We start from the raw sequence: 18,046 nt of genomic DNA, 5'->3' as shown, positions 1-18,046 counted from the left end.
TCGAGTTTACCAGGCGACGGGTGTACATCTTATACATATATACGATGTGTATATACATATATGGAAATAGGTAATGAAAATGTGCACGAGCGCGCCTCGCGTCGAGAGGGTGCTTCGAAGCTCTGTTCGCAACCCTTGCCGGATTTTCATGATTCGCAAGGCGTATGAATGTGAATACGTACATGCAGAGGGACAGCTCGCAGAGACGGGTGTCTCGATGTGTGCGGAACGCGGAGAAGAGAGACACCCTTGCGGTTATAATTTGAGTGCAAATATACGAGGCGAGACGAGGGGATGCAAGCCTTAAGAGAAGCTAATGAGATCGCGCCGAGGGGGCGCAACAGCCACAAGACGAGATGATGCGCCTGTTATACCTTCCCCGTCTTGCAGGCTTTGCCGACCACAAAGTGAACTCTGGAAACAGGGATGGAGGATTCACGCGCTCGGAGTGCCGCGACCTCGACGAAATAATTTGAAAATCAATAATTAATTACCGACTTGGAACGCGGCTCCCTCTCGAGCTTTCGAGCTTTCGAGCTTTCGAGCTTTCTAAATTGGGATCGAGGATGCGCAGAATTTACGACTTCGGTTAAACCAGGATTCCTACGAACGCAGTGTTTTTTTGAGATGAAAAGGAAAACAGGGTTCAAAGAAAATTTACGGCTCAGAATTTGGGATACGTATATACGCAAGGTCAAGAATTTCTAAATGATCTTTCCCAGGTGGAGATAAAGCAGAGACACGGAAGAAACGAGTGAAAAAAGGTTCAAACTACGCAGCTACAGGCAATCCAGTTGTTTCTAATTAATACAGTAGCCAGAACTCGCGGTTATCGTGTTCGTTTGGTATTTGATGAGTGAAAAACGCGAAAACTGATGATCAAAAATCAAAGAGTGGTCACGAGTATAAAAAGTCAAAGTGGAAGATCCTGTTTCACAAAGTTTTCAGCACTTTCAGGACAAATGAATGAGAATCAATCGAATTGAGTTTAACTAAAGCATAATCAAAAACGCTTCTTCTTATTATTTCCTTTACAGAAACTACACGAGCTACAAAAGAAATGACAAAACAATCACGAGCATAAATATTTTTTTTAAAATCCGCTACGAAAGGATTTCTAAACATTTAATACACTCCGTGAGTGTTTTATTTTATTCGTGTTCTTTCGATGGTTAAAGAAGTTGAAGGACATTTTTGGGATCATCGGAGGTTGCGACGCGCGATGAGCTTGCAGAAATATTTCCGCAAGAACAATTTCATCCGCAAGCTCACCTGGGTAAAACGGTCGCTCGATTTGTCGACGAATCGACCGACTCCTTCATTGGCAATCGCGTTAACCTCGAGTGACGAGATCCACAGCCGCCACAAAAGTACCTATCCGAAACACCTAAAATAATCCGTTCTCAGTCTTGCAGCCCTAAAAGCGGAGGGTTGGATGAAACTGGCCAAAGCTCCGTCGCGACGAAATATCTCGAGTCCCGATCTCTCCCTGCTTCACTCTCTCCATTGTGTTACCGAAATTAGCCTTAAATGGTATCAATTGCCATGGAAATGTTGCCTCTCGCGTTACTCTGTGATGCTTTTGGTATTCAGACAAAGGAGACCGTTGGAAACAGTTTGTTCAGGCGGTGAATAATATTTCGTGTTGGACTCGGGTTAATATTGCGCATTTATTTTTTCTCTTGCACCCGGAGCAGAAATTCGTTGTTATGAGCAAAATTTGGTCCTGGCAACGAAATTTCAGGGTTAATATACGTCCGATCAAACGTTATTTTCACACAATCAAAAAGTTGACATGATTTTATAGTGCGCGGAAACAAAATGTTACAGTAATGCCTGAGAAAAGGTTTGAAACAACGATCCCGTAGATTCTGTTGCGATTGCGATATCAGATCTACGCAGCGAAATAATTTTGTAAAGATTGAAAAATGATTGTTTAATTTTTGTAACTGAAAAAATTACCGTTCGATTGTAATTTATGTTACATGAATTAAGAGTCAGTCCAAACAACGACAAAGAAATATGCCGTTGCGATTCGACAAGCCGATTCAATCGTATTAGACCACGAATGATTTAGTTCTGCTGATTATACTAGACGGAGGCCTTGAGCCTCTCCTAATATCAATATTTTCACGGTACTATGAAAAAAGTATTATTTCATGAAATCGACTTAAGTAAAATCAAGATTTCGTATTCATAAATAGATTTTATTCGATTAAGTTTTTTTACAATTTTGATACGATTAGTTCATTAATTTTGGTATTTGCAACAAAATATTGTGGTCCCACGAGAAAATTTTCCACAAAATGCGTCTACAATTATTTTCTTTACAAAAGCAAAAAGTTTTCGCTGAGTATCTCTACAAAATGTACGTGTATGCATATTTGACGATTTTTGATTCATTTTAACGGATGCCTTCATCGAATAAGAAATATTTATATTTGCCTTATTGAAACTCACTTCGTTTTAAATTATATTCAAACCGATCCATGTAAATTAATACTGCTTTATACACGGTCAAAGGTGACAGGACATTCTGAAGTTTCACCAAGTTTTGGAATTCAAAGACGAAAAATATCTGGGTACGTTACACTTTCGCTGACGTCAAAAATTTAACGCCGCGATTGAATTGTTCATATTTTTTCTTCCACGAATTTTGCACGCAGTGACGTAGGTGTTCTGAAGAGCGAAGACTTACTCCGACAAACTTTTTTACTATATTATTCTTGTCCGTATGCGTGCATGTTGTCGCGAAAGAAAGAACGCGTCGGAAAAAGAAAGAAGAAAGAAAGAGCAGAATTGAAAAAGGTTGAAATAGCAAAGTTTGCAAAACGTCAATGACTCACCTTATTCCCACTACTTCTGCGCAAAGTCAATCTTTCCTTTCCGTTTCTCTCTTCCCTTTTTTTCAACACACTTGTTTCCCTTCTTCTCTTTTTTTCTTTACACACGCCGGGGAAAACGAAATGTCAAGTAACTCGGCCGAGGGCATGTTTGCTTTGACACCGGTCGCGTCGCCTCGTCGTTTCGCGAAAAGCACTTTTCCGGATAAAATATATTCCGCCTACTCCTCGTGGATCGGCTTATAGTCAGCCTATATACATAAAAACTTCCCATCCATTTACATATACCCGTGTACAAATAGGTATACATATACGAGCCGATGACAATGACCAAACGATGCAGAATAATTTTCATTTCGATAGGTATGAATATCGGTCGAAGCAATGCCTTTCCGATGTCATCGACTCTCTCTCTCTCTCTCTCACTCTCATTCTTCCCCTAGTATGCAATTATTAATAATTTCGCTGGTAACTCACCGTACGTGCGGAATTTTCTCCCGGTTTAAGGATCTCGCTCTGCAATCAGTACGAAGTTTCCTTTCAGGCGTAAAGGAAAGCAAAGCGAATGAATGGGGAAAAGGAACGCGAATGGTCGGTGTTTCTGGATGAAGGAATCGAGAAGGTCCGACGTTCCGGCCGGACGGTATAAATACATCGATCCTCGAGAGGTACAATATTCCTATTACCGTCTTAAGAAATGGTCAAGATCGTCGTCCGTCGAAAGCTCACCGTTCCCGTAGAACGGGTTTCAAAGCTCCGTCATTCAGGTTCCCCGTCTCGACGCGGAATCGGTCCGCGGACCATCGAACCGTGACAAAAATCCATTAAACTCTAAGGTACTAATCAATAGCTGGGGCCGCACCGATTCGGAGCGAACGATATTCGGTTGAGGTGAATTTTTGCAGTGGTTGCAAGATCTCCGTTACAATCATTAAGATACTGGGTCGCATTTTTTCGACTATCATCGCGTTCGATTCAGGCAAATCGCGAGATTTGATCCAGTTCTTATCGTTAATCTCCCAGGATTCAACGCCCAAATGTAATTTATTGTAGATAAATCTCTTCGTATGTATGTATTTGTATATACTAGACTGGGCCAAAAAAAACGTAGAATTTTTTTTTTAATGGTACTGTAAAAACATTGTTCATGACGACAAATAAAAATTATCCTGAAAGTTTGAGCCCTTAATATTAATATTAAGGGGTGTATCGTTACAGCTATTGATTTTTTAACAGTTACCGCATTTTTTTACCCAAAATCCGTCAATTATCAATCTGAAAAATTTTTTCAATACACATTTTTGAAGGAAATGAAATTTCCTACAAAAAAGCTCTCTTACTAAATTGACGTAGATCGAGCCGTTTCCTTGTAATCGTGCCTTAAACATTGATTTGTTTTTTCAAATTTTTGTTTGAATTTTTGATTTTTGTAATTACCAGAAAAATCAATATTTTCATAGCTCAAACCATTATTTTTGTGGGAAATTTGATGCTTTACAAAAAAGGTCTCTTAACATTTTTCATGAAATTCACTCCTTTAAAAGTTATTCGACATTGAAATTACTTTTGAATACAATACCTACGTATGGGAAATTCCATGCAAACCTGACCAACGTCTGATCCTCGCTTTTTTTTCAAACACTTGTATACCGGTTTTTGTCAACGTTTTTTTTATCAAATTCACAATAAAATCGGTTAAGAAATGTTCTGAGTGAAAAACAGAAGGTTTGATAATTTTCAGGCAGTTTAAACAGCGCTTCGGTTGAACGAAAAAATGAAAGGGTTGATAAAATATTAAAAAATCGGCCCATCATAGACCCGGTTTTCAAATGTTTGAAAAAAAAAATGCTGTTTTTGAGAATTTTTCAAGAAGATGAATAGGTCCTTCTCAAAATCACCCTAAATATTTATAAATACTTGAGCAGTTGAGTAAAAAATCTGAAAAAATTCAGGATACTGGTTAGAATTTTAGACAAATGCGGAAAAAGTTTTCAACGAAATCAAAAATAATGAGGATCAGACGTCGGTTGGTTTCGCCTGGAATTCCTCATATATATTGTATCGCTGTACAAAGGGATACGTGTAATTGGGAAGAGCTTCTTATTTTCTTACATTAGTAAAACGAAGACGTGAGGTATCGTTCGATCGGTGAATGTTAACAATAAGCCAAATCTCAGAAGCGCGTTCCAGCCTTTTTTCTTCCCCTTCCCCTTCTTCTTCTTCTTCTTCTTCTTCTTCTTCGTCTTCAACCCTCATGGGAGAGTTGAAATAGGATATTTTTTTTTTTTTTTTTCACTCTCCTCTCGCGTCGTTTTTCTTTCTTCTTTTATTCTTTCCTCCTCATTCCATTCGTCGCGAAAGAGTCGAGCGAAGTGAATGAAAAGGAGAAAGGAGAGTGGCGCACGTTTTATGGTGCGTGTATGTATACGTGGACCGTGATACGTTTGCCTCGAAAAAGCGGAGGAAGGGGTGAAGGGGTGGAGGGGGACGAAAAAAGAGTCGTCTTCATCAAAGTGAAACTTTCAGACGCTCGCAACTTCCGGTAGGATGAACCTCCTCCCCTCCCTCCCTTTCACCCTCGGCCCATGAAAAGCTCGTGTCGCCGGACTTTCGCGACCTTGAGCGAAGAACCGAATCCAGATCGAATTTCTCCTCCATCCTTCCGGTCGCCCACGTGAAACCCGGCCAAGAAACCAAAGCAATAACAATGAGTCACTCCGTTACGTAAGAGTCACATAGTACAGACTCCGTTACAACTCTCTATCAAGGCTTTTGGTAGGAATTTATTTCACCGAATTACCGACCACGTTTTTTCGCAAAAATTCGAATTTTCTCTGTGCGACCGTAACGATTAATTCGCGTGGAATTGTAGTTGTACTACGATTCTGTGCCTTAGGAACGAAGGATTAGTTGTAAGGCTTCTTCGGCAAATCATTAGAACGTAACTGAGCGGATGTTTTTACCCATTATAACCGAAAGCTCACAACTTATGTACACCCGGGCCGTAAATAGGGACTCTGCAGAGCCTCTGTTATTGAAATTTCGGAGTTTGTTGTGTAAATTTTGGCTATGTGTATACGCATAATTTCAGGGGGAATTAACCTGCGGACTTTATGCCTCGACTAAACCTTGGCTTTTTAGATCCCGCGCGGTAAAGAAAGCTTAGGGTACCTACAGGCGAATAGGGGCGTCTAAGCTTGAGGTTAGACAGACTCCATCGGGGTAAAGCCAAGTAAGAACTTTGTTCAACCCGGTCGTTCAAGTTTGAAAATTCGAACTTTGCAGAGCTATAAGATTTCCGCGAGTAGGTATACGTATATATATACGTACATATTTAGGTGCTTAGACACCGTGAGCTTCACGTTTACGTAAACTCGGAGAAAGAGTCTTATTGTTAGACAACCTGAAACCGCGAGTGATTAACGTGCTTTCCGGCAGTGGATAAACGACAAAGATTCGGCATCATCGGAATTGTGCGTTACAAAACTTGTATTTAATTGTGTTATTTTTTGAGCAATACTTTGACCATTACTCGTCGATAATTTTGTCGAAAATAAAATCAGATTCATAAAAGATTGGCCGAAATTGAACCCTCCGAATTAATCGTATGAAACGAAACTCACTTCGTAATTGTTGATACTTGATTAAACAAAGTCAAGTCAAGACAAGTCAAAATTTATATACATGCGTATGTTTATTCTCGGGTGAAATTTTTCGGCATTACAAATCGCGTAATTAATGTTACTGAAAATCGTTGCGAAGTAAAAGAAGAAAGAAAAAAAAAAAACTGCAATATTGAGACTCGAGAATGGCCGATTAAAAACTGACTTTTTTCTATCTGTCACCCGCACCCTTAAAAATGTGAAAAATGTGCCCGAAGGTCTCGGAGCGGAAACGAGGGAGCAAATATAGGAAAAAAAATAAGCGGTCAAAGTTTGGGGCAGAAGAATATGACAGGCGGAGGTAAAAAGAGAGAAACGACGGTGGTGAAAAGCTGCGGGGTCGAAAGATGATAGGAATAATAGGCGGAGAGGGAGGATCGTGAGCCTCGAGGAACCGAAGAATCGAAGAATCGAAGAATCGAAGAATCGAGGAATCGCGCGGATATTGCGCGTTGGTCCCGAGATAATGGTGAAGCTTTGCTGGTAAACGCGAGGCTTCTGCATGCACGCGATTCGTGTAACAAGCGTTTCAGCCCCGGGCAAAGCAGAGCCTCTCGGGTATTACAAGAGAGGTGTCACAGCGTGTAAACGGCTTACACCTACGGCTGCCAGTGCTGTTCGGAAAACAGTGGCTAATTCTGTTAGTCGTTAAAAGATCAAGTGCATGCGTGATTCCTTGCCGAAATATACCTGCTCGCACGAGGTCATCCTGAAGTTAGTTAACGTTGTATGAGAGACCATTGTTTGGAATTGTCTGAAATTCGGTAAAATGTGATAAAACAAGAGATATTCATATTTTGAGATCTTAGTTTCTTCAGTCATTGTAAAACACTGTAATTGAAACAAACGTAAGTCTTTTCCCCGATCTTTCGTTACGACAACGTTACTAACTTCAACATGTGCATCTTATACGCGTATGAATTCCCACGTTATGATAAGGCAACTTCACGGTAATCGGAGGCCCCTTTTTGTTTATTCGTTATTTGATCGTCAAAATTCGATGAGGGGATCTCGCTAATTGCGTTCATTATCTTACCTCGGCTTGCCTCTGTGGTCATAATTATCCGCTCGGTATATACCTACTGTGTATAATCCCGGTTGGTATAATGAAGGCGAATTTTCAGACAGCATCATCGTTTCATTGTTCAACACGAAGATTCAACATGAGCTTTGCGTGAATAAGAGAATTGTTACCAATTCAATAGCTTCCAGTTTTCCATTGAATTTAACGCGCGCTTTTCATGCACTTCGTCCAGCGGGTAATTGCAATTTCTAATTATAACAGCTTAGTTCACGAGTGATTATGGATTTCTAGCTAGCAAGACGGAAAAATACTTACGCATATCAGATTTGTAAATAATGCATTAAATTTCTTAATATATTGTCATTCCCATTAATCATTCATTTTAATTTTTTAGTGGAAAAAATTTCCATTATCCACTGGATTCAGTTTCAATGGACGAAATTTTCACTAGCAAATTGAATCTAATCGTTAATGTAACACTTTTTCATTGACAATTTTACAATCCTGCTACATTTTGGCGTGTAACATAGTTTGTGGGGAAAATGTGAAAAAAACAAATAAATAACAGCATAATGAAGTTATTCAACACAAAGTTTCGTTTCAAGTTCCTCATTATTCTTCGTTAACTAGTAAAATGTGTACAAGCACCGTTTGAGCAGCAACTGAATCAAGATTAACATCCGCGTAAATAAGTAACCGACGCACAGAGCAGCGTTTGAATCGCGATGTCGGATATCTCGGTGTATATAACCCATTGAATCATTCGAATTTAAAGTTAAAAATTGTGGACGGGTTGGTAGGTATCGATTTCTCTGTATTTATACGTAGATAAGTTATGGCCCTGGGGACAAACCGGCATCGGTGGATAAACGCGGTACACCACTGATAATAACAGTCAGAATGATAACTTTATTCCGCATAAAAAAGTAAAAAGAAATAGAAAAAAAAATAAAAAATATCGTATGCAGGAAAATGTCGACTTCCGCGACAGTCCAATTTCCCAGTCGTTCTTTAGCAGCAGGTGCAAACTAATATCTGACCGACGCCAATTTGCGACCCCGAAACGATCAAAACTCTGTTAAAAAGAAAAAAAATGGTGTCAGGGATTTACGGTTTACTCACCACTTCACCGGATGTTGAACTCGCTCTGCGTTACGATCGCTTCGATACGAGCTCACACGGTATAGTCTGAAAATCAACTGCCGAAATTGCAGATTGATCGTAAATCGATGGGAATATGAACGGATGAGGGAACCGGTAAAAATTCTCTAATTTTCGAGGGTTAGAAAATGGGGTAAATTATCCGAACCCTTTTCACGCCTGATACGGTGAACCAGGAAGAGTTATAAATGTTTAGTTTCGACACGAAACGCGGTTTGCTCAGGTAACGCGCACCGACTAAGACCGTAATTCCGTATGAAAGCCGGGCGAACAATGACGGATTCAAGTTTCGGATACCTACATTTGGGGGGATGATGAAGTCGTTACGGGGCGTTGAAACAGACAGACAACGCACTCTCGTCTCATCTCATCCCAGCCACGAAATGTCATCAAGGAGGAGATGCGTGACGGGACGAAAGGGGCGAAAGGGGCGACCGTAATTCAATCGGTGAATTAGGCCGTAGTGAAACTTACAGTCGAGGACAAACTTCGGTCTGAAACCGGATATACATATATATATATATATATATACACATCCAACGGTGTTTCGCGTTAGGTAAAATAACCTGCGAACCTTCGGATTTACGTAGGTCAAGTTTACCGAAAAGGTGGTAAACTTTATGAGGTTTCACGAGGCGTATCCAGCCTTGAGGCGAAACAGCGATAAATCTGAAAGGCGTCGAAAGCTAATCTTTACACCTCGGAGTCATACCTCCTCGTCCTTCAGGATTCTGCGCGGTGATCACCCGGCATCCAGCCGTATAACGCGCCGCGACAAGGTCGAGAAATTTACGACTCCGCCGGGCCCGTCAATAGGGTCGTTAATTCCGCGAAGATTGAGATGAGATACCTACACATGCCTATATACGTACAATAATACACATACGTACGTATGCATATATGTACATGTCTGAGTACGTGTATTCGGAAATTTGTTATGGAGGGTGAACAACGGACCGGCCTTAAATTATTCCGATGTAATTTACAACGAATTTCCGGCCTATTCTGTCCGTATTCCAAGCCTCGCGATATGCTTGCGATGTTTTTGGCAACAGCGTGGGCATGGATCAAAGGCGATTGTACTCGGTGGTTTGATTTTAGGCGTATACGGTTTAGTCGGAGGATTAACAGCGCAACAAAATTATACGGTCAAGGGTGGAGGAGTGAAGCTGTAAAGCTCATTGACTTTTGACCCTTTGTCTTTGTTTAGTATCGGTATTTTTTATATTTCTTACATATTTTTGCATTTTTTATACGCACTTAAACACCTTTTAGACTCTTGAGTGCGTATGTCATTAAAATTTTATGCAAAATAGCAATGATTTGTTTACTTATATATTTGCTATTAAAGAACTAACGTGAAAAAACTCGCTTTAAAAAAATAAATCGGTTTTTTTGTAACATGGACAGCTGAGACTCTGAATTCTTTTTTATGTATTCTCCTCACACAGTTTTATGATATACAATACATATGGTTTCAGAATTTCCTGTACGCTGGTTTGATCGTAAAAAAAAAAATTCTTATTTTTGAAATTTCGGAAAATTACCGCCACCTTCAATTTTGTAATTATGATTTCAGAATCGTAATCAGTGACCCCGAAAACTTGTATATCACCTATGATTTTCTAAATTTGTTAAGTAGAAGAATGTAACCCTCACAGGGTTAAAGATTAAGAAAATAATCTATCGTTGGCAGGGAAAAAAATTCGAAACAATTAATTCGATTTGAAAAAGTTGAATCGTTGATTAGATATTATGTGATATGCAATATACTTGAGCTATGGATCGTTTAGGAAGAAAAAAGTATTTCTTTGCGTAAGAATCATTTTGTTTATCCAATTTTCATGAATCATCACCCCTGGTTCTCTTTCAACGAATGAATTCTTTGAAGTTTCACCTGATATGAATTTTTGATATCGAAATTAAATATTCCTTAATAACACGTAAATTTACTAATTAAAACTTAACAGGTATCAATGATTACGCACATTCAACCGCTACCTTTTAACCAAATCAAAGGTTGAGATGAAAAATTCTCTCGAGATGATTTCAAGAGCATAAATTATCAAACAGAATGAGTTATATTTCGTTAAAACCGTACAAAGAAGAAAAACCCCAAAGAACAATGTGATTCTCCCAAAACGATTACACCAATTAGATTCTTCAAAGTCGACTGATTTTAGCCCGCACATTTTTTTGAGCTTCTGTTTAATCGCTCGTCGTTCGTTTCAACACGTTTCGACGACCCGATCATAGAGTTGAGGTCACTTTTAACGCGCTTTAAGCGTCGAATGAAAATTCTCGATAAAATTCGAAAAATGCATTGATGAGAAGGTTCTTTTTTCAATTAATTCGTAGAAACGAAATAAACCACGAGAGTATATCCATCGAAGATTATCGAAGATGTGCTTAATCAGGGCAGGAGACAGAATGTGAGCGATTTTCTTTCAGGGGTGAAAGACGATTAGTCATTAGGGGAGCCGGGGAAACTAGAAACCCGTATTCCCCGGGGTGTCATTCCCCGGACTCTATATTCCACGGCGTAATCTGTCACCGTCGTAACCCGCCCCGAGACATCGTCTCGAAGATGTTCGGCAAGGTTATCCAAGTATTCAAAATTTTTGCTTCAACCCTGAACGCCCTGCATCGACGTTTTACGCGCCCAAGAATTCCGCGGTAATTATCATCACCCGAGACAAACGAGCGACGGAAAGCGTTCGCCGATTCATTTCGCACCCTTCACCTGCAGCGTCAACGTCGTCGTCTTTAGTCGCTGTATATTATAGCCGCGCGCACTGTATAAATACCTGAAGGCACTCGGGACTAATACAGAGAACAAGCTGCTCAAGCCTTCGAGTACGAATGCAAAAATAATGCCCCGGAGTTTAAGGAGGAAAGTTTCAAAACGTACTGCACGAGATGCAACTGCGGATCCTTAACAATAATAACAATAATGATGATGATAATAATAATATTAGCAGCAGGGTACCCGGAGAGAAGACACTCGAAGAGATGCTGTACTTACGCTTCAAACTTCGTATTATTTTATACACGTATAACGTAAGATTGCGAATCCATGAATACGTAAGAAAGTTACCTCGTAACTCTTATGGAAATGATATAACTCAGCTCTGCAAGTTTGTATTCTCAGCTTCTCTGTTCGTCGAAATTTCTTCCTACGTATACGTGTATCTACAGGCTTTTCAATATCAGCCGTGCAAAATTGTAACGTTGCCGTTTTTTTTTTTTTTTTTTTTTGTTTTGTCTTTTTCAATTTTGCAAGAATACTTTAATAAATTCTATTAAAAATAAATCTCCGATACGACGAGGTGGAAAATTCTAAAATATCTCCAGAGTCCCCGTAATATCAAGTGCCTGTTAACGGGCCGAGTCTTTGAATCCTGGATGTGTTGTACGATCGCGAACAGGATGTTTATCACAGTGCGATAATCCTCCGGCGATGTTGCGCTGCAGAGTTTCGGATCGCGTGGATTATCGAAGCGATTACATACCTACGTAGCCGAGGGTGTAGGTGACACGCGTTAATAATTCCCCTAATTAACAACAAGCCAGACCGGCTTGTTTCGCCAGAATTCAATTTCTGCGTGAGTAGGGTCTTCTGCCATCCCCCCCCTCCCCTCCCTCTCCCTCGCCCTTACCCCCGAGTAACGTCGCAGCTGCGTTTGTTAATGAGACAAGGTGACACGTCTTTTCGAGCAATTAAGACGATTGCATTGCCGTAATTACAACATCCAATTCCACCGGTATTATCGATCCCTTATCCCCCCACCTCCTATTATTTTTCTTTCTCTCTGTTTCCCAGCTCGAATGAACTTTCCCGAGGGAGTTCATCCTCTTTGAATTAAACTCACAGCTAAAAAACCCGCGAGTTACTTTCGTACATCCGAATTTTTCTCCGTCTACGATGAATCGTCCAAATCAACTTGTTGATTATAATAAAACGACATTGATTGGGATACCGAATTCCATCGATCTAATTCGCAATTTTGTTAACCTCCCGGATTATTGTATATATATATATGTATACACGTACGTGAACCCCGCCTTTCGTAAAAATTCGAAAAAATTTCTTTTCCAACATTTCTGTCACCTTGAGAAGAATATTTATTATTATAGGCACGTCGGTTTAAAATTCGAAACGATTCAAAACTTATCGCGACAGCGGCTCGGAGAAAAGTTTTCGAAGAGGTATGTATACATGTATATACCTCGCGTTTATACTTTGCCCGCGGTGACAAATGTAATAGTTTTATATATGAAGTTTTGGAGTTTCCCCGAGTCCGGAGCTTTCAACGAGCTTTACAAATACCACGAAGACGAGAAGAAAATGATGATCAGGGGAAGGAAAAAAAACTCGGCGAATAGACCTGAGAACGTTTAATGAGGGCTTATAGCTGTAGCGAAGCCGGAAAATTGTCATTAAATTTTTTACGAATCGATATTTTCATCCCAGTATTATACATCCGTTGCAAAGAGAAGGAACAAGAAAAAATAACGGGTCTAAAGAGTGTATAGGGGGGGGGAATAGAGAATCCACGGAACCCCGAGGATGAAAAGGACGAAAAAATGTGCCAAGTTCGCACGTCGTAAAATCTGGTATGCTTGCCTACTTATTTATAACCCATAAAACGAAGCCTTTATCCCAGGTTGGACGTAATAGCAAAATTTCACCGAACACAGGCCAGCAGATTTACGTTGCTACAATCCGATACCGGATGACACTTTCGCTTTTTTAGTGAAAATGAAAATCGGGTTCGATCTCGCATCGGTGATCCATCCTGCCATAATGTAAGGATTTAATAGGAAATCGAACACTCGGTATAACTCAAGAAGATTGGTTGGCCAAAAATCGATACATTTCGTTACAATTTTTTTTTTACGATTTCCTCGCGAATTTCCTTCCTCTCCTACCTTTTCCATCCATTTTATTCGTCGCGAACTAATTAAAACTTGTAAAAATTTGTACAACGCAGTACGCGGACTGGGATTTAAATTGTTTGTAAAATATGCTAAGTGTGAATCACTGGCCATGTAGTCCTGTCCAATAATTAACAATGTGTTTGGAATAAAAAAATTAATTATATTTGCAATTAGGCTAATTGGAGTAGGATTATGTGGTGCGGAAAACTTCAGTGCGTACGTAGATTCACCAAGATGAATCTTACAGAGCGTCTACAATCATGTTTTAACTATCATCAATGACGCAGCAATATTATCATGTAATAAAGTCATCGAGTCACGAGCTATGCTAAAGAAGAAATTGCTCTTACGTAAAATTATTGAGGAACGTAAAGGTGTTTGCAAAACAAATCGCGACGATGCAATTGGAAAAATGAAATTTGAAGGGATGAAGGAAATTTTTTGACTATCCGATTCAGAGTATAATCTGAAATACGTTAATTACATTGTAGACGGTGACGGTAAAACGGACGAAAGCATAATTGACGGCCAACCTTACGGTGATGGTCAAGTGGTAGAAAAAATAACAAAATTTATAAACCATGAAAAAAACAAAAGCTCTTGGTGGAAAAGGACGACTTACCGACAAGGTCATAAATGATGTCACTTATTATTGTCGCCTCGTAATTCGTTGTCATTCTGATAACATGGACGATATGTAAAATTGTACATGGCAGGCTTGTTACTACAAATCATCACCCGTAGAAGATCCCAGAGATTTTACGTGCCCAGAAGGCATTGAATCGTGGTGTAAATCCCAACACGTTGCTGGCACGGACAATTTGGCTAGATTCGAAGATAAATCACCACTACCTGAAAAGACGTTACCGAAGCCCTTTTGTCCTACTTACGAAGACCCGTCGAAGAACGAATTGTTGGAGAGGTGTGTCGGTGAATTTACCCAAGACAACAACGACTGTATCAAGTGTTTCTGCAGTAGTCTGCCAGATGGTACCTGAATATAATTTACGGTGAAAACGATATTGATTGGAACGGCATTATATATTTCAACGATAATATTCAAGGAGAGAAGTCTAGCAGCTTTAAAAATATATGAGTGTTTGGAGAGACAGCGCTAGATATGGATCACTGACGTAGGATCAGCGAATCAGTGATGAATGACTGTGGTAAGAGAAAGCGGGATGACGATTGAAATAGATTACGTTAGACTTGATTAACAATAAACGAGAAATCTTATTTGAGAAATATGCCAGTACGACGTGTATCGCGATAGAAAGGAACGATAACTGAGGTTTTGTAAGGGCGAGAGAATACACGAATGGTAGAGATGGATGTGATTCTGAAATAGTAGACAATACGTGAGGTGAAGTATTGCGAGTACATGTATGTAAGGACGATTCCAAATGGCGAGTGAAATGAGAAAGTAACGAGTGCGATAAAATACTTTGATGCGAATCGTTCCATCGCTACTTTGCCGAAACAATAAGATGCTGGGAATAAAGGTTAAACCAACTCCATACGACTGCTGTGTTCACAAGCGTAAGCGTCGCGTGAAAAAAGCCAAGCTCAAGCTCTACCTCAGTGCTGACGTTTGAAAGAAGTGGTCTTGGTTTCAAAGTCGTCATGACTTGTAACAATTGTGAACTAATCAGTGTCGATTCTGGTCCTCTCATCAACAACAGAGCGTTCAAGTTGCCATTCGACCAATTCATAATGACCCGAGTTTGGACGAATTGTTGGAGCGGTGTGAAGAAGGCATCGGACAAAATAGCAACGAAAGCTGCAACGCTGTTCTTTGGTAAATGGCCCAAAAAACTTGTTCGAGCGGTGCGGAAATCGTAAAAATTGCTACTCAAGTTGCTGTATACCAGCATTCTCAACGATGGGTATAAAAGCGTCACGGTGATCACGAACGTGTTGAATCTGAAAATGGGACATCGCTTAGAAGGCCAACAAACTGCGTTGTAAAACCGGGGATATACGAGCTCGGAAAAACGCGACAGTGGCTCGCCAAGAACGTAGATTTTTCAAAAACAGGCCCAGTTGTTGAAACAGCTACAGAAGAACAATTATATAATGTGATTATAATGTGAACCAAACAAAGACTGCACGTGACCCGAATAATTGCATTCGTACTTTCTTTTCCGTTCATCTCGAAACTAGTTTTTCCTAAAACCCAGCGTACGATTTTTCGTTTTTTTTACAAAAAATACGGTCATGTGTTACAAAAATACAGATATTGTTACGTCGACAACTAATTTTAAAAATAAACATCGTATTTCCGGCAGCTAATTAACCCGCGAATTTGATATAGACGCAATTCGGAAAAAAGTTAATCGACTTTATATTAACAAAGGCTGGATTATTGAATGTCGCGTCTGTTATAAGAGACAATTTCAAAAAGTGCATCGATTGCATCCCTATATTGCGAGCTAAATCCAATCAAAATGATATGGCCGATGGTGAAAGGTTGCGTGAAAAGCCATAACACAAGATTCAAAATTAATGACGTAAAAAGATTACTCGAAGACGGAGTTGACCGCGTCAGAGCGGAAAATTGAACCAATTTTTCCAGGCGTGTCATACTAACGGGATGAAAACAATATCCGGGAAGTTGGTGAAATTGCGCTAATGTGTTCACTTTGACAATTTTGAAAATTAAAAAAATTCATTATTCAGGACATTCTTTTTAAGAGTTTATACTTTAAAAGATAGTGAACAAAATTTGCAATAACTACTCTCGGGTATCGAAAAACTGTTAGTATAGTATAGGAAACAGCAAAAGCGCGCAAAGAAATGTGTTTTCAAAGTTCTCTGAATATCCAAAAAATGGATACACAGTAGGCGGTAAGAACATTTGCCAGCGTGACTGAAAGGCTGTTTAATGCCCGCCACGCCTTACACTCGTCTGCGTTACGTTTATAAATGCGGAAAACTCACCCTCGCCAAGGCGACGGCGGGAAAGGTGTCCCAGGCGAGCTCAGCCTCTTCTCCGGTGTTGCCGTGACGCTGACCCGACAGGATTCGGGCGGCCGTTAGGGTGCTCAGGCCCATTCCGTCACCGACGAAGAGAACTACACCTCGGGCGACGCTCGTCGGCGTTGTGCCGGGGTTTCCGGAAGATGCTGCCGTCTGCCTAACACGCGACTCGATGGCTCTGGTCGCAGCCTCGTACCAAACTTCTCTTTCTGCAACAAACCGTCGAGGGTTCGAGTTATAGTTTGAGAATGCTGCAGGACTGAGGAAAGTAACGAAGGGTGGAAGAGGGACGAATCTGTCTATCTCCTTATCTATGTAATATGAAATATAATCTGCAGGTGCTTCGATCAATTCATCATTTCCTGAAAATCATTCTAAGAGACGAATAATAGTTTGGGCCTTTTTTCCACTTTTCAAGGAACAAGAACAAAATACCGAAGCAATTATAGGAGATGGAAAGGTACGAATTTAGCGAAATTCAAGTGCTTCTAATATCTGCGATTACCGAATTTTATCGAAAGAAGTAAGAAATTATCTTATTAATCCATTTATTTCGTTAAATTATATAAATAGAATCTAATTGTTTAATATTATTTATCAATCCATTTATTTCGTTAAATGGTGATTTTTTACTTCAACACACAAGTTTGATGCGCTGGTACTTCGTTAATTTCATCGTTGTAAATCGCCCAATTTTTTATAGTATATCTGTGAATATAGGAAAGACATATGCCAAGTTTCAGATTTTTTAAAATACTATTTAGGCGGGGGCGAAAAAAATAGTGCAGCAAGTCCGAATTCCCATTGAAATTACATGGGAAAATTCATGGCGCTTTCGCGTACTTTTTTATTCATTTATTTGCAAACTTTTTCCGCCTTGTCTGCAGAAAAATTCGAAAACACCCCAAATAAGGACCAACCTAATATATAATACGTATACAGACCCTTTTGCCACTAAAATCGCGTTTTTTATGGTTACGATCTTACGCCATTAGACCTGCGAGATATTCCAAGGAACTAAAAACTGCTATTGCCATTGGATATTAGGAACGCGATCGTCCTCCAATCGCCTGGATCGCATAAAAAGGCTGAGCTTCTTTCTACATCCTGTTATTTTTTCGCGCGCCGACCCAATTGAAGTTCGAAGAGCTGATATTCTCTTCCGAAGGAATTCCCCTCCCTGCGTTTTGACGGACATTTCGAAGTCTCGAAGAAAGGAGAGAATCTCGGCTCGGCTGACCGGCCGACGTAATTCCGGGTGTCGACGGAGGGACGTTTTGTCGGCGACGCGACCCGCCCACGCTCAAGATTATTCGAGTCTTTGATTCGATTCAATCTCTTTCACACCCGGCAAGCACGTAGTTCTGTACGCGATGAACCAGAGCACAGAGGGTCGGATTGCCGAGTAAAATTTCGGACACGATTCGAGGTCGATC

At 40.1% G+C, this 18,046-nt stretch overlaps 1 protein-coding gene across 2 annotated transcripts in view; it reads right to left on the bottom strand.

Moving 5' to 3' along the window:
• Positions 1-18,046, bottom strand: part of LOC107221174 (alkaline phosphatase) — a 244,915-nt gene that overhangs the window by 40,740 nt on the left and 186,129 nt on the right. For both annotated transcript variants that reach the window (XM_046742377.1, XM_015660084.2), the window contains one exon: positions 16,572-16,819. In XM_046742377.1, the coding sequence (XP_046598333.1) occupies positions 16,572-16,685 (114 nt within the window). In that variant the 5' untranslated portion in view covers positions 16,686-16,819. The remainder of the gene's footprint in view (positions 1-16,571; positions 16,820-18,046) is intronic.

The sequence above is a fragment of the Neodiprion lecontei genome, chromosome 5 (genome assembly GCF_021901455.1).
Source record: "Neodiprion lecontei isolate iyNeoLeco1 chromosome 5, iyNeoLeco1.1, whole genome shotgun sequence".
In the NCBI taxonomy this organism is placed as follows: Eukaryota; Metazoa; Arthropoda; class Insecta; order Hymenoptera; family Diprionidae; genus Neodiprion; species Neodiprion lecontei.
Note: the sequence above shows the minus strand (reverse complement) of the source record. Positions and strands in the feature narration are given on the sequence as shown.